This window comes from Oncorhynchus masou, chromosome 27, assembly GCF_036934945.1.
Source record: "Oncorhynchus masou masou isolate Uvic2021 chromosome 27, UVic_Omas_1.1, whole genome shotgun sequence".
NCBI lineage: Eukaryota > Metazoa > Chordata > Actinopteri > Salmoniformes > Salmonidae > Oncorhynchus > Oncorhynchus masou.
The window spans coordinates 65,723,249-65,746,615 of record NC_088238.1 but is presented as its reverse complement, the minus strand read 5'-3'; the positions used below and the strand labels follow the sequence as shown (position 1 = coordinate 65,746,615).

Genomic DNA, 23,367 nt, shown 5'->3' with positions numbered 1-23,367 from the left:
TGTTTTTGGTTGGACAGGTTTCTCAATTTCTTTCTTAGATTTTTGCATTCTTCATCAAAGCATTTGTCATTGTTGTTAATTTTCTTCAGGTTTCTATTTGAGATTTTTAGATTTGATAGGGAAGCTGAGAGGTCAAATATACTGTTAAGATTTTCTACTGCCATGTTTACACCTTCACTATTACAGTGGAACGTTTTACCCAGGAAATTGTCTAAAAGGGATTGAATTTGTTGTTGCCTAATTGTTTTTTGGTAGGTTTCCAAACTGCATTCCCTCGATAGCATTTCTTAATGTTACTCAGTTCCTTTGGCTTTGATGCCTCATGATTGAGTATAGCTCTGTTCAAGTAGACTGTGATTGTGCTGTGGTCTGATGGGGTGTCAGTGGGCTGACTGTGAACGCTCTGAGAGACTCTGGGTTGAGGTCAGTGATAAAGTAGTCTACAGTACTACTGCCAAGAGATGAGCTATAGGTGTACCTACCATAGGAGTCCCCTCGAAGCCTACCATTGACTATGTACATACCCAGCGTGCGACAGAGCTGCAGGAGTTGTGACCCGTTTTTGTTGGTTATGTTGTCATAGTTGTGCCTAGGGGGGCAATTGTGGGAGGGAATGCTGTCACCTGCAGGCAGGTGTTTGTCCCCCTGTGTGCTGAGGGTGTCAGGTTCTTGTCTGGTTCTGGCATTCAGGTCGCCACAGACTAGTACATGTCCCTGGGCCTGGAAATGATTGACTTCCCCCTCCAGGATGGAGAAGCTGTCTTCATTAAAGTATGTGGATTCTAGTGGGGGGATATATACGTAGCACACTGTCTCTCTCCCTGTCTCTCTCTCTCTCACACACTCTCTCTCTCTCTCTCTCTCTCTCTCTCTCTCTCTCTCTCTCTCTCTCTCTCTGTCTATATACGTAGCACACAGGAGGACATTTTTCCCTGTTAAGATGATTTCCTTTTGAATTTCTAGCCAAATGTAAGATGTTCTGTTTTGATTAATTTAATGGAGTGAGTTAGGTCTGCTCTATACCAAATTAGCATAGCCCTGAGTCCCTTCCCTGTTTCACACCTGGTAGTTTGGTGGATGGGACTACCAGCTCTCTGTAACCTAGAGGGCATCCAGTGGGTCTGTCTCCTCTATACCAGGTTTCTTGCAGGATGACAATGTCTGTATTGCCTATTTCTTTGGTGAAGTCCGGGTTCCTGCTCTTTAGGCCAAAGGCAGATGACCTCAGGCCTTGGATATTCCAGGATGTTATAGTGAAGGCTTTTTGTTCCATAGAGTGTCCAATGTTGTTGGTTGTGTGGTTTGGCCTCCGGCCAGTAAGTGTGAGCAGAGCCTGCTGAGCATCTGGTACATGCCATTGGCTTGGGCTAGTGTAAGAGTAGGGGTTGGGCCTGTTTGCCCGCTCACTACCTGGGCATATGTGTGACTTCCATGTTGAGGCCCTCTTTGCGGGGGTGAGGTGCATGGGGTGGGCAGGAGGGGCATAGGCCTGATCTGAGGGGGCCTAAATGGGGTGTGGGTATGGTTGATGTGGGGGGGTATTGATTGGTTGGGGTGGGGGTGTGGATGTGTCTGGGGGTGCTGTGGTCTGGATGTAAGAACTCTTGGCGTGGGTCCTCTATGTGTAGGTCCAGGGGGTGGTCCCGCAGGTCTTGGAGAGTGTCTCACTGGGTGGGGTGTCTATTGATCTGTTGCTCCTGTGTGAAGTGTTGGGGATACGTTTGAGAGCGATGTCCTTTAGAGTCCGGGCAAAGGTGGGCACTGCTGCCTTGTAGAGGTGGACCTGGTCGTAGAGGCTGGTCAAGTCCAGGGTGGAGTGGTGGGCCAGGCAAACATTTGGTTTTGAGGCACAGTCATGGGAAATACTTGCGTTTACCTCTCTCTACCTCTCTCTCTACCTCTCTCTCTTTTCCCCTCTCTCTACCTCTCTCTACCTCTTTCCATCACTGCAATCAGAGGGAAAAAAATTCTAGATCACCTGTACTCCACACACAGAGACTCATACAAAGATCTCCCTCGCCCTCCATTTGGTAAATCCGACCACAATTCTATCCTCCTGGTTCCTGCTTACAAGCAAAAATTAAAGTGACTCGGTCTATAAAAAAGCAGTCAGATGAAGCAGATGCTAAACTACAGGACTGTTTTGCTATCAGACTGGAATATGTTCCCGGGATTCTTCCGATGGCATTGAGGAGTACACCACATCAGTCACTGGCTTTATCAATAAGCGCATCGATTACGTCATCCCCACAGCGACCATACGTACATACCCCAACCAGAAGCCATGAATTACAGGCAACATTCGCACTGAGCTATAGGCTTGAGCTGCCGCTTTTTTTTTCTTATAAACTTCTACTGAAGTTTATAAGAAATCCTGCTATGCCCTCCGACGAACCATCAAACGGGAAAAGCGTCAATACAGGGCTAAGATTGAATCATACCACACCAGCTCTGATGCTCATCGGATGTGGCAGGGCTTGCAAGCTATTACAGACTACAAAGGGAAGCACAACCGAGAGCTGCCCAGTGACACAAGTCTAGCAGACGAGCCAAATCACTTCTATGCTTGCTTCGAGGCAAGCAACACTGAGGCATGCATGAGAGCATCAGCTGTTCCGGGAAAAAACTGTGTGATCACGCTCTCAGTAGCCAACGATAGTAAGACCTTTAAACAGGTCAACATACACAAGGCTGTGGGGCCAGACGGATTACCAGGTCATGTGCTCCGGGGATGTGCTGACCAACTGGCAGGTGTATTCACTGACATTTTCAACATGTCCCTGATTGAGTCTGTAATACCAACATGTTTCAAGCAGACCACCATAGTCCCTGTGCCCAAGAACAAGAAGGCAACCTGCCTAAATGACTACAGACCCGTAGCTCTCACGTCCGTAGCCATGAACAGGGCGACCCCGCCCTGTGCAACTGGGTACTGGACTTCCTGACAGGCCGCACCCAGGTGGTGAGGGTAGGTAACAACATCTCCTCTCCGCTCATCCTCAACACTGGGGCCCCACAAGGGTGAGTTCTCAGCCCTCTCCTGTACTCCCTGTTCACCCACGACTGCTTGGCCACGCACGCCTCCAACTCAATCATCAAGTTTGCGGACGACACTACAGTGGTAGGCTTGATTACCAACAACGACGAGACGGCCTACAGGGAGGAGGTGAGGGCCCTCGGAGTGTGGTGTCAGGAAAATAACCTCACACTCAACGTCAACAAAACAAAGGAGATGATCGTGGACTTCAGGAAACAGCAGAGGGAACACCCCCCTATCCACATCGATGGAACAGTAGTGGAGAGGGTAGTAAGTGTTAAGTTCCTCGACGTACATATCACGGACAAACTGAATTGGTCAACCCACACAGACGGCTTCGTGAATAAGGTGCAGCAGCGCCTCTTCAACCTCAGGAGGCTGAAGAAATTTGGCTTATAAAATATAAAAAATATATCACTAGCCACTTTAAACAATGCTACCTAATATAATGTTTACATACCCTACATTACTCATCTCATATGTATATGTATATACTGTACTCTACATCATCTACTGCATCTTTATGTAATACATGTATCACTAGCCACTTTAACTATGCCACTTTGTTTTCATACCCTACATTACTCATCTCATATGTATATACTGTACTCGATATCATCTACTGCATCTTGCCTATGCCGTTCTGTACCATCACTCATTCATATATCTTTATGTACACATTCTTTATCCCCTACACTTGTGTGTATAAGACAGTAGTTTTGGAATTGTTAGTTAGATTACTCGTTGGTTATTACTGCATTGTCGGAACTAGAAGCACAAGCATTTCACTACACTCGCATTAACATCTGCTAACCATGTGTACGTGACAAATAAAATTGTATTTTATTTTATTTTATGTAGTGCTTTGAAAGGCTGGTAATGGCTCACATCAACACCATTATCCCAGAAACCCTAGACCCACTCCAATTTGCATACCGCCCCAACAGATCCACAGATGATGCGATCTCCATTGCACTCCACACTGCCCTTTCCACCTGGACAAATGGAACACCTATGTGAGAATGCTGTTCATTGACTACAGCTCAGCATTCAACACCATAGTGCCCTCAAAGCTCATCATGAAGTTAAGGACCCTGGGACTAAACACCTCCCTCTGCAACTGGATCATGGACTTCCTGACAGACTACCTCAATCAGCCTGACTAACCGGTGTCTGTATGTAGCCTCTCTACTGTATATATCCTCTCTACTGTATATAGCCTCTCTACTGTATATAGCCTCTCTACTGTATATAGCCTCTCTACTGTATACAGCCTCTCTACTGTATACAGCCTCTCTACTGTATATAGCCTCTCTACTGTATATAGCCTCTCTACTGTATGTAGCCTCTCTACTGTATATAGCCTCTATACTGTTATAGCCTCTCTACTGTATATAGCCTCTCTACTGTATACAGCCTCTCTACTGTATATAGCCTCTCTACTGTATATAGACTCTCTACTGTATATAGCCTCTCTACTGTATATAGCCTCTCTACTGTATATAGCCTCTCTACTGTATATAGCCTCTCTACTGTATATAGACTCTCTACTGTATATAGCCTCACTACTGTATACAGCCTCTCTACTGTATATAGCCTCTCTACTGTATATAGACTCTCTACTGTATATAGCCTCTCTACTGTATATAGCCTCTCTACTGTATATAGCCTCTCCACTGTTATAGCCTCTCTACTGTATATAGCCTCTCTACTGTATATAGCCTCTCTACCGTATATAGCCTCACTACTGTATATAGCCTCACTACTGTATATAGCCTCTCTACTGTATATAGCCTCTCTACTGTATATAGACTCTCTACTGTATATAGCCTCTCTACTGTATATAGCCTCTCTACTGTATATAGCCTCCCTACTGTATATAGCCTCTCTACTGTATATAGCCTCTCTACTGTATATAGCCTCTCTACTGTATATAGCCTCTCTACTGTATGTAGACTCTCTACTGTATATAGCCTCTCTACTGTATATAGCCTCTCTACTGTATATAGCCTCTCTACTGTATATAGCCTCTCCACTGTATATAGCCTCTCTACTGTATATAGCCTCTCCACTGTTATAGCCTCTCTATTGTATATAGCCTCTCTACTGTATATAGCCTCTCTACTGTATATAGCCTCTCTACTGTATGTAGCCTCTCTACTGTATATAGCCTCTCTACTGTATATAGCCTCTCTACTGTATATAGCCTCTCTACTGTATATAGACTCTCTACTGTATATAGCCTCTCTACTGTATATAGCCTCTCTACTGTATATAGCCTCTACTGTATATAGCCTCGCTATTGTATATAGCCTCTCTACTGTATATATCCTCTCTACTGTATGAAACCTCTACTGTATATAGCCTCTCTACTGTATATAGCCTCACTACTGTATATAGCCTCACTACTGTATATAGCCTCACTACTGTATGTAGCCTCTCTACTGTATATAGCCTCTCTACTGTATATAGCCTCTCTACTGTATATAGCCTCTCTACTGTATATAGCCTCTCTACTGTATACAGTCTCTCTACTGTATACAGCCTCTACTGTATATATAATGTATATAGCCTCTACTGTATATAGCCTCTCTACTGTATATATACTGTATATAGCCTCACTACTGTATATAGCCTCTCTACTGTATATATACTGTATATAGCCTCTCTATTGTATATAGCCTCTCTACTGTATATAGCCCCTCTACTGTATATAGCCTCTGTACTGTATATAGCCTCTCTACTGTATATAGCCTCTCTACTGTATATAGCCTCTCTACTGTATATAGCCTCTCTACTGTATACAGCCTCACTACTGTATACAGCCTCTCTACTGTATACAGCCTCTACTGTATATATAATGTATATAGCCTCTACTGTATATAGCCTCTCTACTGTATATAGCCTCTCTACTGTATATAGCCTGTCTTTTTACTGTTGTTTTATTTCTTTACTTACCTATTGTTCACCTAATACCTTTTTTGCACTATTGGTTGGAGCCTGTAAGTCAGCATTTCACTGTTGTATTCGGCTCACGTGACAAGTACACTTTGATTTGATTTCTCAACTATACCTATTTTTACCTGGTTTTGATGCTTCTGTTTTTCTAATGAGCTCCACGAAGCTTAACTTCACCCTCTCATGGTTTTCCATAACTTTGACCTACTACAGTAGTGGGCTATACTTCAAACAACATGCAGGCAGGCAGCTATTCTTTCTCTTCTCAGGAAACTAATAGAGACTAATAGACATGTCACACAGTCTGCCTGCAGACCAAACATCCCACGTCCAGAAGCTACTAGTCAATCTATACATTTTATACATTCCATCTTCTTTTACATTTTCCTCTCACTTGATCTCGCTTGCTCTCTTTCTCTCTCTTATTCTCTCCTTCTCTCTCTCTTCCTGTTTTGCCAAATAAGGAGACAGACTAGCACCAATCAGACACTGACAGCTATGGTTCGACGAGGTTAAGAACTCTTCTAGTTAAAGGTTGCGTGTGCGTGTGCGTGTGTGTGTGTGTGTGTGTGTGTGTGTGTGTGTGTGTGTGTGTGTGTGTGTGTGTGTGTGTGTGTGTGTGTGTGTGTGTGTGTGTGTGTGTGTGTGTGATGTTTGTGACCACTTCCTCTCATCTCTCGTCTTCATTCTCTCAAAATGAGTCAGGAAGCCGGAGTATCGTTAGCTACAGGAAGTCTGTGTGTGTTTACTGATCAACTTCTCATTTCCCATAGTTCAGCCCTTTCACTGGCAAGTCTATATGTAATCTTCAGGTGAATGCTTACACAGAAGTGTATGTGTGTGTGTCTACATGCTCCATCACTGCCTCCCAGAATGTTTGTGTGTGTTAGAAAAGGAGAGAGACAAGAAGGGGACAAAAGGAGAGAGAGAAGAGGAGAGATGGAGAGAGAGGAGAAGAAGGGGAGAGAGAGGAGAACGGGAGAGATGGAGAGAGAAGAAGGGGAGAGAGAGAGAAGAAGAAGGGGAGAGAGAGAGAAGAAGAAGGGGAGAGAGAGAGAAGAAGAAGGGGAGAGAGAGAGAAGAAGAAGGGAGAGAGAGAAGAAGAAGGGGAGAGATGGAGAGAGAAGAAGGGGAGAGAGAGAGAAGAAGAAGGGGAGAGAGAGAGAAGAAGAAGGGGAGAGATGGAGAGAGAAGAAGAAGGGGAGAGAGAGGAGAACGGGAGAGATGGAGAGAGAAGAAGGGGAGAGAGAGAGAAGAAGAAGGGGAGAGATGGAGAAAAGAAGAAGGGGAGAGAGAGAGAAGAAGAAGGGGAGAGAGAGAGAATAAGAAGGGGAGAGAGAGAAGAAGAAGGGGAGAGATGGAGAGAGAAGAAGGGGAGAGATGGAGAGAGAAGAAGGGGAGAGAGAGAGAAGAAGAAGGGGAGAGAGAGAGAAGAAGAAGGGGAGAGATGGAGAGAGAAGAAGGGGAGAGATGGAGAGAGAAGAAGGGGAGAGAGAGAGAAGAAGAAGGGGAGAGATGGAGAGAGAAGAAGAAGGGGAGAGATGGAGAGAGAATAAGAATGGGAGAGATGGAGAGAGAAGAAGGGGAGAGATGGAGAGAGAAGAAGGGGAGAGAGACAGAAGAAGAAGGGGAGAGATGGAGAGAGAATAAGAATGGGAGAGATGGAGAGAGAAGAAGAAGGGGAGAGATGGAGAGAGTCCAGAGAGTGTGTGTCTGTACATGTTGTGTACAATGTCTGCCTGAAGGGTTGGATTCTGTAGCTGTGTGTGTAATTACACTTGCAGTAACACGCCCCTGATACTGTGTGCAATGCTTCTCTCTCCCCTGATTAGAAGACAGGTTAGGATACTAGTATCAAATCAAATCAAATGTATTTATCAAGCCCTTTTACATCAGCTGATATCACAAAGTGCTGTACAGAAACCCAGCCTTAAACCCCAAACAGCAAGCAATTCAGGTGTAGAAGCACGGTGGCTAGGAAAAACTCTCTAGAAAGGCCAAAACCTAGGAAGAAACCTAGAGAGGAACCAGGCTATGAGGGGTAGCCAGTCCTCTTCTGGCTGTGCCGGGTGGAGATTATAACAGAACATGGCCAAGATGTTCAGATGTTCATAAATGACCAGCATGGTCAAATAATAATAATCACAGTAGTTGTCGAGGGTGCAGCAAGTCAGCACCTCAGGAGTAAATGTCAGTTGGCTTTTCATAGCCGATCATTAAGAGTATCTCTACCGCTCCTGCTGTCTCTAGAGAGTTGAAAACAGCAGGTCTGGGACAGGTAGCACGTCCGGTGAACAGGGCAGGGTTCCATAGCCGCAGGCAGAACAGTTGAAACTGGAGCAGCAGCACGACCAGGTGGACTGGGGACAGCAAGGAGTCATCAGGCCAGGTAGTCCTGAGGCATGGTTCCAGGGCTCAGGTCCTCCGAGAGAGAGAAAGAAAGAATTAAATTAAATTCACACAGGCCACCAGATAAGACAGGAGAAGTACTCCAGATATAACAAACTGACCCGAACACCCCGGCACATAAACTACTGCAGCATAAATACTGGAGGGGTCAGGAAACACTGTGGCCCCGCCCAAAGACCCCCTGATAGGATACATCAGTCCTTCTCTCCCCTGATTGGAAGACAGGTTAGGATACATCAGTACTTCTCTCACCTGATTGGAAGACAGGTTAGGATACATCAGTACTTCTCTCCCCTGATTGGAAGACAGGTTAGGATACATCAGTCCTTCTCTCCCCTGATTGGAAGACAGGTTAGGATACATCAGTCCATCTCTCCCCTGATTGGAAGACAGGTTAGGATACATCAGTCCTTCTCTCCCCTGATTGGAAGACAGGTTAGGATACATCAGTCCTTCTCTCCCATGATTGGAAGACAGGTTAGGATACATCAGTCCTTCTCTCCCCTGATTGGAAGACAGGTTAGGATACTTCTATATACTGTATGCCTTTCAGCCAATGTGACTTACAGTAGTGGGTGAATGCATTTTGTTATGGATGTTCCTGGGAATCGAACCCACTGTCCTGGCAGTGCAAGAGCCATGCTCTACCAGCTGAGCCACCACTTTCTGACTCTTGTGATTCTCCTAATGCGTGTCTCTTTCTGCTCATCAGTTCTAGTCCTCCTCTCTGTCATCTCATCTCTTCTTTCTCCCCTCCATCTTGTGTTCTCAAGTACTCCTCCCTACCCTTTCTCCCCTCCATCTTGTGTTCTCAAGTACTCCTCCCTACCCTTTCTTCCCTCCATCTTGTGTTCTCAAGTACTCCTCCCTACCCTTTCTCCCCTCCATCTTGTGTTCTCAAGTACTCCTCCCTACCCTTTCCCCCCCCATCTTGTGTTCTCAAGTACTCCTCCCTACCCTTTCTCCCCTCCATCTTGTGTTCTCAAGTACTCCTCCCTACCCTTTCTCCCCTCCATCTTGTGTTCTCAAGTACTCCTCCCTACCCTTTCTCCCCTCCATCTTGTGTTCTCAAGTACTCCTCCCTACCCTTTCTCCCCCTCTCTTCTATAAGGTTACAGGATGTGGTTCTTGCATGTGTGTGTCTGTCTGTCTGTCTGTCTGTCTGTCTGTCTGTCTGTCTGTCTGTCTGTCTGTCTGTCTGTCTGTCTGTGAGTGTCTGTCTGTGAGTGTGTGTGAGTGTGTGTGTGTGTGTCTGTGAGTGTGTGTGCATGCTTTACCCGCGATACACACACACCTTCAAACAATAACACCTGGATTCAGGAGACTGACCAAGAGGCCTGCAGTCTGACCAGACAGTTCTGAGCCATCACTCACTCACTCACGGAAGCATGCACACACACACACACACACACACACACACACACACACACACACACACACACACACACACAGAGTTCTGCTGGGACAGGTCTGAGAATCCCAGAGGTGTGTGAAGGACTGTGTGGAATGCTGTGCATATGCAGAAAGAGAATTGTCAACTTAACCATGACCATTCTAAAATAAATATTGGACACGTTTTAGTGGGAATAAAATATAAATTACCTACAATTTAAAAACAAATAATTTAACGGAAAATTTGTTGGAAAAGTGTATACTAGTTTGTAATTGGTGTTGTCATAAATATTAACACTTCTAATGCTGTTAGATCGCCAAAACCAAGAGAGCAAAAAACTTCCTCAAGAGAATGCCAGGACGTTGTTTGCAGCAGCATGATACAATTGCGCCCTATGTAAATCCCCGTGTGCTTCTGAGAACCCTCTGACCCGTTCATCAGGACACAACGGTGTGCAACGTTTAATTAAAAGGGTAATGGTGCTGTACTGAACGACCAGTTGTTCTGAACGACCAGTTGAAAATCGTTGTAATTAAGGTGACCCGGAGGGGACTGGTCTAGAGTGCTGCTGTACAAATTTTGCTGCAGCCTATGAGACTGTTGAAGAAAAGTTTTTTTGGGGGAAAAGGGGCCTTCAGTACTCTACATAACAGAATGAAACGTTGAGTGAACTGAACGCAGCCCGGATTTTCTCTGCCTGAATGAGGAAGTCCGGAGGGGTGGGCGCGACACCGTATATAATCGCGCGCCTGCTCTTCCTCCTGCTTCACTACCCGGTCCCTGCAAGCCGCTCAGGTAAGAACTTTATGGTTCTACACATTGGCCTACACGTCTTTATGACTATATGTTCTCTTTGGTGATTTGTGTTACATTCTAAATTTTAATACCACTGTGAAGATTTTATGCAGTAGCCTCGGAATGTTGAGAATGTTGGTTCCTCTTCTCCGTCTCCCTCTCGTCCACCCCAACTCTCTTCTCCGCCTCCCTCTCGTCCACCCCAACTCTCTTCTCCGCCTCCCTCTCGTCCACCCCACCTCTCTTCTCCGTCTCCCTCTCGTCCACCCCACCTCTCTTCTCCGTCTCCCTCTCGTCCACCCCACCTCTCTTCTCCGTCTCCCTCTCGTCCACCCCAACTCTCTTCTTCGTCTCTCTCTCGTCCACCCCACCTCTCTTCTCCATCTCCCTCTCATCCACCCCACCTCTCCCTCTCGCCCACCCCACCCCTCCTCTCCGTCTCACTCTCGTCCACCCCACCCCACCTCTCTTCTCCGTCTCCCTCTCCTCCACCCCACCTCTCTTCTCCATCTCCCCCTAGTCTATAGGTGTTTATAGTCAAATCAGTGCTGTAGAACCATGGCGTGGGATGGCTATATAACCAACCTGATGGCGGGATCACCTCCCTTTGTGCAAGAGGCAGCGATCTGTGGTTCTGAGGCGGGGAAGGAGTCGGTCTGGGCAGCAACACCTGGAGGTCAACTGGCTGGTGTGACGGTAAGTAGGCTAGCTAACGTGTGTGTGGTGTACCTAGTCATAGGTGTTTAATTGTGGCGGCTGTTGACGTGACAGTTGTCTTAATGGTTTACTAGTTTGGGGGTTTGATGTTTCCTGGCAGCTCTGACATCAGGGGTGTGTTTTTCTGTAGTTGACCAACCAGGGAGTAGCCAACTGACAGGGAGGGGTGGAAAGAGAGAATTGCATTGCTTTGACAATGTTAACATGTGTTTCCCATGCCAATAGAGCCCTTGAATTCAATTGGAGGGGGCAATTTTGACACGGTCACATCAACAAGCAGTTGGTTCTGGTTCTTTATAAACAGTATAGAATATTTTGTTAAGTTATTACTCTCTGTGACCTTGTATTGTGAGGACTCTCCTGAATTCTGGCAAAAGTGTTCAAATGAGACTGTGGCATTACTTAACTATTCATACTGCAGAATGGTGTCTGTGCTAGTTCCGTGTTTTCAGTTAGATTCTCAGCTCCTTATTTGGTCATGTTGCACACAGCAACTTGAGACACACACACCGCAACATATAGGAAGTGAAGAGAGCCTCTTCTGAGCCACTTCCCCCATCGAGAACGTCTGCCACACACACCTACAGCCAGTCACATGAGGAGCATGAAGATGTGTGTGTGTGTGTGTCACAGACATTTTCAGGGTTTGGAAAGCTCAGGGTGGTGGGTGTGGTGTTTGTAAACAAACCTGCAGTCTTTCTCCAGAATGCTCGAACTCTGTCTCACACACACACAAACACAAATGATTGAGCAAACAGTAGGCATGCAGATTACCCAAGAGGAGAGAGGGAGACATTTTGGTAGAAGAGAATCATCGTCAATGTCCAGAGTTTCTTTGACAGTTTCTCTGAAGCAGGCAAGTCTCTCCCCCTCCCCTTCCCCCTCTTTCTCTCTTCTCTCTCTCTTTCTTCTCTCTCCCTCCTCTCTTATCTCTTCCCCCTCTCTCTCGCTCTCTCTCGTGGTTACATTTTCAGGAAGTCAGTTGAACTCTGAAGACAACATCGTGTGTTTTGAGGACAAGTCAGTACTTGTGCAGAGTCCTCCTCTCTTTCCCCTGTCAGGAATTGCATATTCTTTCTCTCTCTCCATTTTGTTTTTCTTTCTCTCTCGCTCTCTTTCCACCTCTTCTCTCAATCTCTCTGTTGCGTGTGCACGTGTCTGTGAGTGTACATGCGTGCACGCGTGTGTGTTTGTGACCACTTCCTCTCAGTGCTGAAGTGATCTCTCGGCTGTTGGTAGTAACGTAGTGGTGAAATACTGTCTCTCAGTGCTGAAGTGCAGTACCACTGGAGATAGATGGACTATAGCTAACTCAGGGGCATTGTGGTTAAAGAATGGTAGGTTGGGTGTTTCATCCCCTGTTAAATTATCCACACTGACAATACCAAACCCGTTTCGCAGGCATTTTGCTGATATCGTTCATTATGATAAGTAGCTTGTAGTAGAGAAATGTGAAGTTTGAAATGAAAAAGTTAGCCCTTTATGGCTGTTAATGGGACAATTGATGGCTACAACCGTCCAACTAGTAGTACTAGTTTAAAGGAGAATAACAAACTGCTTCACATGAAGGTTTTAAACTTCTCCTTCCTTATCGCATCAATTCAGAAAATGTATCCTGATATGAACTAGTGTCCCAGCTCTGTTAGGGACATCGATTAGTGAGGCACTTCCTTAGACTAGTGTCCCAGCTCTGTTAGGGACATCGATTAGTGAGGCACTTCCTTAGACTAGTGTCCCAGCTCTGTTAGGGACATCGATTAGTGAGGCACTTCCTTAGACTAGTGTCCCAGCTCTGTTAGGGACATCGATTAGTGAGGCACTTCCTTAGACTAGTGTCCCAGCTCTGTTAGGGACATCGATTAGTGAGGCACTTCCTTAGACTAGTGTCCCAGCTCTGTTAGGGACATCGATTAGTGAGGCACTTCCTTAGACTAGTGTCCCAGCTCTGTTAGGGACATCGATTAGTGAGGCACTTCCTTAGACTAGTGTCCCAGCTCTGTTAGGGACATCGATTAGTGAGGCACTTCCTTAGTGTCCTGTCCAGGGGGTGTCCTGTACATCAAGCTGTCTCTCTACAGAAACAGGAGACTGCTGCCTTATGGGCAGTTCTGGCAGGGACAAGGCTTATGGGCAGTTCTGGTTGGGACAAGGCTTATGGGGCAGTTCTGGCAGGGACAAGGCTTATGGGCAGTTCTGGCAGGGACAAGGCTTACTTAGCTATAGCAAAACCTTGACACATATTTAGTTGGTGTGTGTTTGTGTATCGGGTCTAAGCTGGAGGTTCAGGATGGGGCATGACTGGACTGGAAGTGTTGGAATTCCTGAGTTGGAAATCTGGGACATTTTGGGGGGAGGGGAGAGAGGGAGAGTTAGAGAGAAAGGTGGGGGGAGAGAGGGAGAGTTAGAGAGAAAGGTGGGGGGGGGAGGGGAGAGTTAGAGAGAAAGGTGGGGGGAGAGAGGGAGAGTTAGAGAGAAAGGTGGGGGGAGAGAGAGGGAGAGTTAGAGAGAAAGGTGGGGGGAGAGAGAGGGAGAGTTAGAGAGAAAGGTGGGGGGAGAGGGGAGAGTTAGAGAGAAAGGTGGGGGGAGAGGGGAGAGTTAGAGAGAAAGGTGGGGGGGGAGAGAGAGGGAGAGTTAGAGAGAAAGGTGGGGGGGAGAGAGGGAGAGTTAGAGAGAAAGGTGGGGGGAGAGAAGGAGAGTTAGAGAGAAAGGTGGGGGGAGAGAGAGGGAGAGTTAGAGAGAAAGGTGGGGGGAGAGGGGGAGAGGGAGAGTTAGAGAGAAAGGTGGGGGGAGAGGGAGAGTTAGAGAGAAAGGTGGGGGGAGAGGGAGAGTTAGAGAGAAAGGTGGGGGGAGAGGGAGAGTTAGAGAGAAAGGTGGGGGGAGAGAGGGGAGAGTTAGAGAGAAAGGTGGGGGGAGAGAGAGGGAGAGTTAGAGAGAAAGGTGGGGGGAGAGAGAGGGAGAGTTAGAGAGAAAGGTGGGGGGGGGAGAGAGGGAGAGTTAGAGAGAAAGGTGGGGGGGGGGAGAGAGGGAGAGTTAGAGAGAAAGGTGGGGGGAGAGAGGGGAGAGTTAGAGAGAAAGGTGGGGGGAGGGGAGAGAGGGAGAGTTAGAGAGAAAGGTGGGGAGGGGAGAGAGGGAGAGTTAGAGAGAAAGGTGGGGGGAGAGAGGGAGAGTTAGAGAGAAAGGTGGGGGGGGGAGAGGGAGAGTTAGAGAGAAAGGTGGGGGGAGAGGGAGAGGGAGAGTTAGAGAGAAAGGTGGGGGGGGAGAGGGAGAGTTAGAGAGAAAGGTGGGGGGGAGAGGGAGAGTTAGAGAGAAAGGTGGGGGGAGAGGGAGAGTTAGAGAGAAAGGTGGGGGGGGAGAGGGAGAGTTAGAGAGAAAGGTGGGGGGGAGAGGGAGAGTTAGAGAGAAAGGTGGGGGGGAGAGGGAGAGTTAGAGAGAAAGGTGGGGGGGGGGAGAGGGAGAGTTAGAGAGAAAGGTGGGGGGAGAGGGAGAGTTAGAGAGAAAGGTGGGGGGGGGAGGGAGAGTTAGAGAGAAAGGTGGGGGGGAGAGGGAGAGTTAGAGAGAAAGGTGGGGGTGAGAGAGAGAGTTAGAGAGAAAGGTGGGGGGGGAGAGGGAGAGTTAGAGAGAAAGGTGGGGGGGGAGAGGGAGAGTTAGAGAGAAAGGTGGGGGGGGGAGAGAGAGAGTTAGAGAGAAAGGTGGGGGAGGGGGTAGAGGGAGAAGAAGAAGAGATTGATGGGAGTGAAAAGTTTGAATCGTTCTTTAAAAAAAATAGCAGGAACTTGTTTGAGCATGTACTTTATATTTTCCTGTCTCCCCTCTCTGAGGGTGTGTAAAATGTAAAAATATTCATATATATACTGTATCATAAGAAATACTGCAGTCATCCACGAGATATTTTTCTCGTTACTTTTCTGCTCTTTTGCACACCAATATCTCTACCTGTACATGACCATCTGATCATTTATCACTCCAGTGTTAATCTGTAAAATTGTAATTATTCGCCTACCTCCTCATGCCTTTTGCACACAATGTATATAGACTCCCTTTTTTTTCTACTGTGTTATTGACTTAATTGTTAATTGTTTACTCCATGTGTAACTCTGTGTTGTCTGTTCACACTGCTATGCTTAATCTTGGCCAGGTCGCAGTTACAAATGAGAACTTGTTCTCAACTAGCCTACCTGGTTAAATAAAGGTGAAATAATAAATAATAATAATTATTAGCTGACCCTGGCCTTTATTAGCTGACCTTTATTAGCTGACCCTGGCCTTTATTAGCTGACCTTTATTAGCTGACCCTGGCCTTTATTAGCTGACCTTTATTAGCTGACCCTGGCCTTTATTAGCTGACCTTTATTAGCTGACCCTGGCCTTTATTAGCTGACCTTTATTAGCTGACCCTGGCCTTTATTAGCTGACCTTTATTAGCTGACCCTGGCCTTTATTAGCTGACCTTTATTAGCTGACCCTGGCCTTTATTAGCTGACCTTTATTAGCTGACCCTGGCCTTTATTAGCTGACCTTTATTAGCTGACACTGGCCTTTATTAGCTGACCTTTATTAGCTGACCCTGGCCTTTATTAGCTGACCTTTATTAGCTGACCCTGGCCTTTATTAGCTGACCTTTATTAGCTGACCCTGGCCTTTATTAGCTGACCTTTATTAGCTGACCCTGGCCTTTATTAGCTGACCTTTATTAGCTGACCCAGACCTTTATTAGCTGACCCTGACCTTTATTAGCTGACCTTTATTAGCTGACGCTGACCTTTATTAGCTGACCTTTATTAGCTGACCCAGACCTTTATTAGCTGACCCAGACCTTTATTAGCTGACCCTGACCTTTATTAGCTGACCTTTATTAGCTGACGCTGACCTTTATTAACTGACGCTGACCTTTATTAGCTGACCCTGACCTTTATTAGCTGACCTTTATTAGCTGACCTTGACCTTTATTAGCTGGCCTTTATTAGCTGACACAGACCTTTATTAGCTGACCTTTATTAGCTGACACAGACCTTTATTAGCTGACCTTTTTTAGCGGACCCAGACCTTTTTTAGCTGACCCAGACCTTTTTTAGCTGACCCTGACCTTTATTAGCTGACCTTTATTAGCTGACCTTTATTAGCTGACCTTTATTCGCTGACCCTGACCTTGGTTGTGTTCCCCTACTCGGACTTTGCATTCATCAACCTATGGTTGTGCCATCTCATCGACAGTGTAGTCAGACACCAGATTGCTGTAACATTATGTGTTTAGCTGAAAGGTAAAATACCTATCCAGGCGTAAGATCTCGAATCTGTCAGCAACATCTAAGCAGGGAAACAACCCTTGTCTAAATGAATCAGATTCGTTAGGTTATGGTTGGACTAACCCTACAGTACAGGAGGGTAGATCTCCAGGAACAGGGGAGATCTCCAGGAACAGGGTGGGGTAGATCTCCAGGAACAGGGTGGGGTAGATCTCCAGGAACAGGGTGGGGTAGATCTCCAGGAACAGGGTAGGGTAGATCTCCAGGAACAGGGTGGGGTAGATCTCCAGGAACAGGGTGGGGTAGATCTCCAGGAACAGGGTAGGGTAGATCTCCAGGAACAGGGTAGGGTAGATCTCCAGGAACAGGGTGGGGTGGATCTCCAGGAACAGGGTGGGGTAGATCTCCAGGAACAGGGTAGGGTAGATCTCCAGGAACAGGGTGGGGTAGATCTCCAGGAACAGGGTAGGGTAGATCTCCAGGAACAGGGTGGGGTGGATCTCCAGGAACAGGGTGGGGTAGATCTCCAGGAACAGGGTGGGGTAGATCTCCAGGAACAGGGTAGATCTCCAGGAACAGGGTGGGGTAGATCTCCAGGAACAGGGTGGGGTGGATCTCCAGGAACAGGGTGGGGTAGATCTCCAGGAACAGGGTGGGGTAGATCTCCAGGAACAGGGTAGGGTAGATCTCCAGGAACAGGGTGGGGTAGATCTCCAGGAACAGGGTGGGGTAGATCTCCAGGAACAGGGTGGGGTAGATCTCCAGGAACAGGGTGGGGTAGATCTCCAGGAACAGGGTAGATCTCCAAGAACAGGGTGGGGTAGATCTCCAGGAACAGGGTGGGGTAGATCTCCAGGAACAGGGTGGGGTAGATCTCCAGGAACAGGGTGGGGTAGATCTCCAAGAACAGGGTAGATCTCCAGGAACAGGGTGGGGTAGATCTCCAGGAACAGGGTGGGGTAGATCTCCAGGAACAGGGTAGATCTCCAGGAACAGGGTGGGGTAGATCTCCAGGAACAGGGTGGGGTAGATCTCCAGGAACAGGGTAGGGTGGATCTCCAGCAGTAGAATAACTCTACTACCACTAGGTGGCACTGCAGGATGTTGACGGCAACAGAGACATAGGAGTAGCAGTGGCAATGTGCATTGAATGTGACTGTTAGTGTAATGAGTGAGCTTCTGCATAGCTTGATGATGAGTTGATTAGTGAACTCAGCTGTGTAGTGTAGTGCGAAGGCACAAACAAAACGGTCCCTCTGTCACCCTCTCTCTAACTTTTCTACCATGTGTAATGTGTATACTGAATGTCTGTAGATTGCAGCCAGTCCTCCAGGTTGTGCAGCAGCTCCTACATTATTTGATGAGAAATCTGATGGGTCTGTGTGTTTTATGACAAAGTATTGATTCCCTCCCCCAGGTTGCAGAGATCAAGGCGATGATGTCAACGGATCGTTCTCCTCTCTTCGCCAGTGGTCTTCATCTCGGTGGGAACAAGTGTACTGTCCTGAGAGATAATCTCCACACTGATGAGGACAACACTTTAGATGTTAAGATGAGGCCCACTGCTACTGATCCCCTCTCCTACAGCATCACCATCGCAAAGACTGTCCAGAGTACGAACCACACAAACACACACACACACACACACACATCTTCTGTACATCATCCGATGTTGTCCTGTATTGGATTATACCGTTTATTAGGGACACCACCCTGGACAGTTTTAGGGACACCACCCTGGACAGTTTTAGGGACACCACCCCGGACAGTTTTAGGGACACCACCCTGGACAGTTTTAGGGACACCACCCTGGACAGTTTTAGGGACACCACCCTGGACAGTGTATTAGGGACACCACCCTGGACAGTGTATTAGGGACACCACCCTGGACAGTGTATTAGGGACACCACCCCGGACAGTGTATTAGGGACACCACCCCGGACAGTGTATTAGGGACACCACCCCGGACAGTGTATTAGGGACACCACCCCGGACAGTGTATTAGGGACACCACCCGGGACAGTGTATTAGGGACACCACCCCGGACAGTGTATTAGGGACACCACCCTGGACAGTGTATTAGGGACACCACCCGGGACAGTGTATTAGGGACACCACCCAAGACAGTTTATTAGGGACACCACCCTGGACAGTGTATTAGGGACACCACCCCGGACAGTGTATTAGGGACACCACCCCGGACAGTGTATTAGGGACACCACCCTGGACAGTGTATTAGGGACACCATAATATTTGTTCATATTGAAAAAGGTAATATGTTCTAAAGGAGTGTCTCGTTCTTTCTATCCCTCTCTCTCTTTCTATCCCTCATCCTCTTTCTCTCTTTCTCTCCTCCCTCTCTCAGCTCTGATCATTGTTAAAGGGATGAAGGACATTCCTGGAGGAAAGATCAACATAAAGGCCTCCGACATGAAACAATACCTGAGGAAGAATGGCTACTAACGCTTGACCCCTGACCCCGACACTCCCCTTAGATGCTGGTCTTGGTTCAGTTTAGCATTCCCCCACTAATGGTTAAGGTTAGGATTGGGGGAAGCTCATCTGTGCCTAGTGGAAATGTCATCCCAGCAGCCTCAGTGCCTTGTTGTTTTTGATGATGATGATATGCAAATGATCAAACATGTGAAATTATCATAGTGGCAAATAAACAGATTTATTCTAAGAAAATATTTATTTTGACTGCTGATTTAATTATTTATTGAGGAGAATGTACTTACTGTGATGTGTAGTTAAATGACTAAAATGTTAATGGTAAGTGTGTGTCGGTGTGTGCTCTCTATCTGTGTCTTTCTCTATATCCATATGTATAACCAGGTCACGCTGCAGTGTTCAACCTGGGGACTGTTAACCAACTCAACAGTTACATATGTACAGCTAACTACGTACAGTTTGGAAAGCATTCAGACCTCTTGAATTTTCCAGATTTTGTTACATTTCAGACTTATTTTAAAATTCATTCAATTGTTTTTCCCCCTCATCTGTCTACACTCAATACTACACTCAGTCTACACGAATGTATTAAATGTAAAAATGGAAATATTACATTTACATAAGTATTCAAGCCATTTACTCAGTACATTTGACATTACATTTGAGTCATTTAGCAGATGCTCTTATCCAGAGCGACTTACAAGTTAATTTTTACCTTTATTTAACCAGGCAAGTCAGTTAAGAACACATTCTTATTTTCAATGACGGCCTGGGAACAGTGGGTTAACTGCCTGTTCAGGGGCAGAACGACAGATTTGTACCTTGTCGGCTCCGGGGTTTGAACTCACAACCTTCCGGTTACTAGTCCAACGCTCTAACCACTAGGCTACCCTGCCGCCCCAGTACTTTATTGAAGCATCTTTGGCAGCGATTACAGCCTTGAGTCTTCTTGGGTATGACGCTACAAGCTTGGCACACCTGTATTTGGGGAGTTTCTCCCATTCTTTTCTGCAGATCCTCTCAAGCTCTGTCAGGTTGGATGAGGAGCGTCGCTGCACAGCTATTTTCAGGTCTCTCCAGAGATGTTCGATCGGGTTCAAGTCTGGGCTCTTGTGCTTAGGGTCGTTGTCCTGTTGGAAGGTGAACCTTCACACCAGTCTGAGGTCCTGAGCGCTCTGGAGCAGGTTTTCATCAAGGATCTCTGTACTTTGCTCCATTCATCTTTCCCTTGATCCTGACTAGTCTCCCAGTCTCTGCGACTGAAAAACATTCCCACACCATGCTTCACCATAGGGATGGTGCCTTGTTTCCTCCAGACGTGATGCTTGGCATTCAGGCCAAAGAGTTCCATCTTGGTTTCATCAGACCAGAGAATCTTGTTTCTCATCATCTGAGAGTCTTTTAGGTGCCTTTTGGCAAACACCAAACGGGCTGTCACGTGCCTTTCACTGAGGAGTGGCTTCTGTCAGGTCACTCTACCATTATGGCCTGATTGGTGGAGTGCTGCGGAGATGGTTGTCCTTCTAGAAGGTTCTCCCATCTCCACAGAGGAACTCTGTAGCTCTGTCAGAGTGACCATCGGGTTCTTGGTCACCTCCCTGACCAAGTCCCTTCTCCCCTGATTGCTCAGTTTGGCCGGGCAGCCAGCTCTAGGAAGAGTCTTGTTCCAAACTTCTTCCATTTAAGAATGATGGAGGCCACTGTGTTCTCGGGGACCTTCAATGCTGCAGAAATGTTTTGGTCCACTTCCCCAGATCTGTGCCTCGACAGAATCCTGTCTCGGAGTTCTACAGACAATTCCTTCGACCTCATGGCTTGGTTTTTGCTCTGACATGCACTGTCAACTGTGGGACCTTATATACAGGTGGACTCCAATCAAGTTGTAGAAACATCTCAACGATGATCAATGTAAACAGGATGCCCCTGAGCTCCGTTTACAGTCTCATAGCAACGGGTCTGAATACTGACGTAAATAAAGGACTTGTGTTTTTTTAGTTTTAATACATTTGCAAACATTTCTAAAAACCTGTGTTTGCTTTGTCATTATGATGTATTATTGTTTGTAGATTGAGGAAAAATGTTAATTTAATCCATGTTAGAATAAGGCTGTAACGTAACAAAATGTGGAAAAAGTCAAGGGGTCTGAATGCTTTCCGAAGGCACTGTATCTCTATGACGTATCTGTGTATCCATTTACACTCTGTCTGTAACGAACTACGTATATCTCAACTCAGCAACAAAAACAAACGTCTTCACTGTCAATGTCAAGCATAGGTGTAATAGGTGGCAGGGAAGTCAGGCGCAGGAGAGTCAAATGGAGTGTAAAATGGAGTCTTTTAATAAAGTCCACGGAGTATGCTCCATAACACTAAATGTACATAAACAAACAAACATGGGTATGAGGACCCGACGCGCACCTATACAACATCACACTACACTGACAATAAAACAATCTCTGACAAAGACATGAGGCGAAACAGAGGGTTAAATACACAACAAGTAATGAATGGGATTGAAAACAGGTGTGTGGGAAGACAAGACAAAACCAATGGAAAATGAAAAAAGGATCAATGATGGCTAGAAGACCGGTGACGTCGAACGCCGAGCACCGCCCGAACAAGGAGAGGCAACGACTTCGGAAGAAGTCGTGACTGTCAACTGCGTTTATTTTCAGGAAACTTAAATTGTGTAAATATTTGTATGAACATAAGATTCAACAACTGAGACATAAATTGAACAAGCTCCACAGACATGTGACTAACAGAAATTGAATAATATGTCCCTGTACAAAAGGGGGGGGGGTCAAAATCAAAAGTAGCCATCAGTATCTGGTATGGCCACCAGCTGCATTAAGTACTGCAGTGCATCTCCTCATCATGGACTGCACCAGATTTGTCAGTTCTTGCTGTGAGATGTTACCCCACTCTTCCACCAAAGCACCTGCAAGTTCCCTGACATTTCTGGGGGAATGGCCCTAGTCCTCACACTCTGATCCAACAGGTCCCAGACGTGCTCAATGGGATTGAGATCTGGGTTCTTTGCTGGCCATGGCAGAACACTGACATTCCTGTCTTGCAGGAAATCATGCACTGAACAAGCAATATGGCTGGTGACATTGTCATGCTGGAGGGTCATGTCAGGATGAGCCTGCAGGAAGGGTACCACATGAGGGAGGAGGATGTCTTCCCTGTAACGCACAGCGTTGAGATTGCCTACAATGACAACAAGCTCAGTCCGATGATGCTGTGACACACCGCCCCAGACCATGACGGACCATCTACCTCCTCCCGCAGGTGTGATGTTCGGATCGACCGATCCTGTGCAGGTGTTGTTACACGTGGTCTGCCACTGCGAGGACGATCAGCTGTCCGTTCCCGTCTCCCTGTCGCGCTGTCTTAGGCGTCTCACATTGCAGACATTGCATTTTATTGACCTGCCACATCTGCAAGTCCTCATGCCTCCTTGCAGCATGCCTAAGGCACGTTCACGCAGATGAGAAGGGACCCTGGGCATCTTTCTTTTGGTGTTTTTCAGAGTCAGTAGAAAGGCCTCTTTAGTGTCCTAAGTTTTCATAACTGTGACCTTAATTGCCTACCGTCTGTAAGTTGTTAGTGTCTTAACAACCGTTCCACAGGTGCGTGTTCATTAATTGTTTATGGTTCATTGAACAAACATGGGAAACAGTGTTTAAACCCTTTACAGTGAAGATCTGTGAAGTTATTTGGATTTTTACGAATTATCTTTGAAAGACAGGGTCCTGAAAAAGGGACGTTTCTTTTTTTGCTGAGTTTATCTACCCATTAACACGCTCTCTGTCTAACTACCTATCTCTATGTACCCATTAACACGCTCTCTACTCTCTGTCTAACCACCTATCTCTATGTACCCATTAACACCCTCTCTGTCTGTAACTAACTACCTATCTCTATGTACCCATTAACACCCTCTCTGTCTAACTACCTATCTCTATGTACCCATTAACTCTCTCTCTCTGTCTGTAACTAACTACCTATCTCTATGTACCCATTAACTCCCTCTCTGTCTGTAACTAACTACCTATCTCTATGTACCCATTAACACCCTCTCTGTCTAACTACCTATCTCTATGTACCCATTAACTCGCTCTCTGTCTGTAACTAACTACCTATCTCTATGTACCCATTAACTCCCTCTCTGTCTGTAACTAACTACCTATCTCTATGTACCCATTAACACTCTCTCTGTCTGTAACTAAATACGTATCTCTATGTACCCATGAACTCTGTCTGTAACTAACTACCTATCTCTATGTACCCATTAACACCCTCTCTGTCTGTAACTAACTACCTATCTCTATGTACCCATTAACACTCTCTCTGTCTAAC

The 23,367-nt window shown here is 46.5% G+C and overlaps 1 protein-coding gene across 1 annotated transcript; it reads left to right on the top strand.

The window, feature by feature from the left end:
* Positions 1-10,484: 10,484 nt before the first annotated feature.
* Positions 10,485-19,242, top strand: pfn1 (profilin 1). Its single transcript, XM_064940890.1, has 4 exons — positions 10,485-10,592; positions 11,113-11,288; positions 17,970-18,165; positions 18,918-19,242. The coding sequence occupies exons 2-4, from the start codon at positions 11,151-11,153 to the stop codon at positions 19,013-19,015; spliced, it is 432 nt and encodes a 143-aa protein (XP_064796962.1). The 5' UTR covers positions 10,485-10,592; positions 11,113-11,150; the 3' UTR covers positions 19,016-19,242.
* Positions 19,243-23,367: the final 4,125 nt, after the last annotated feature.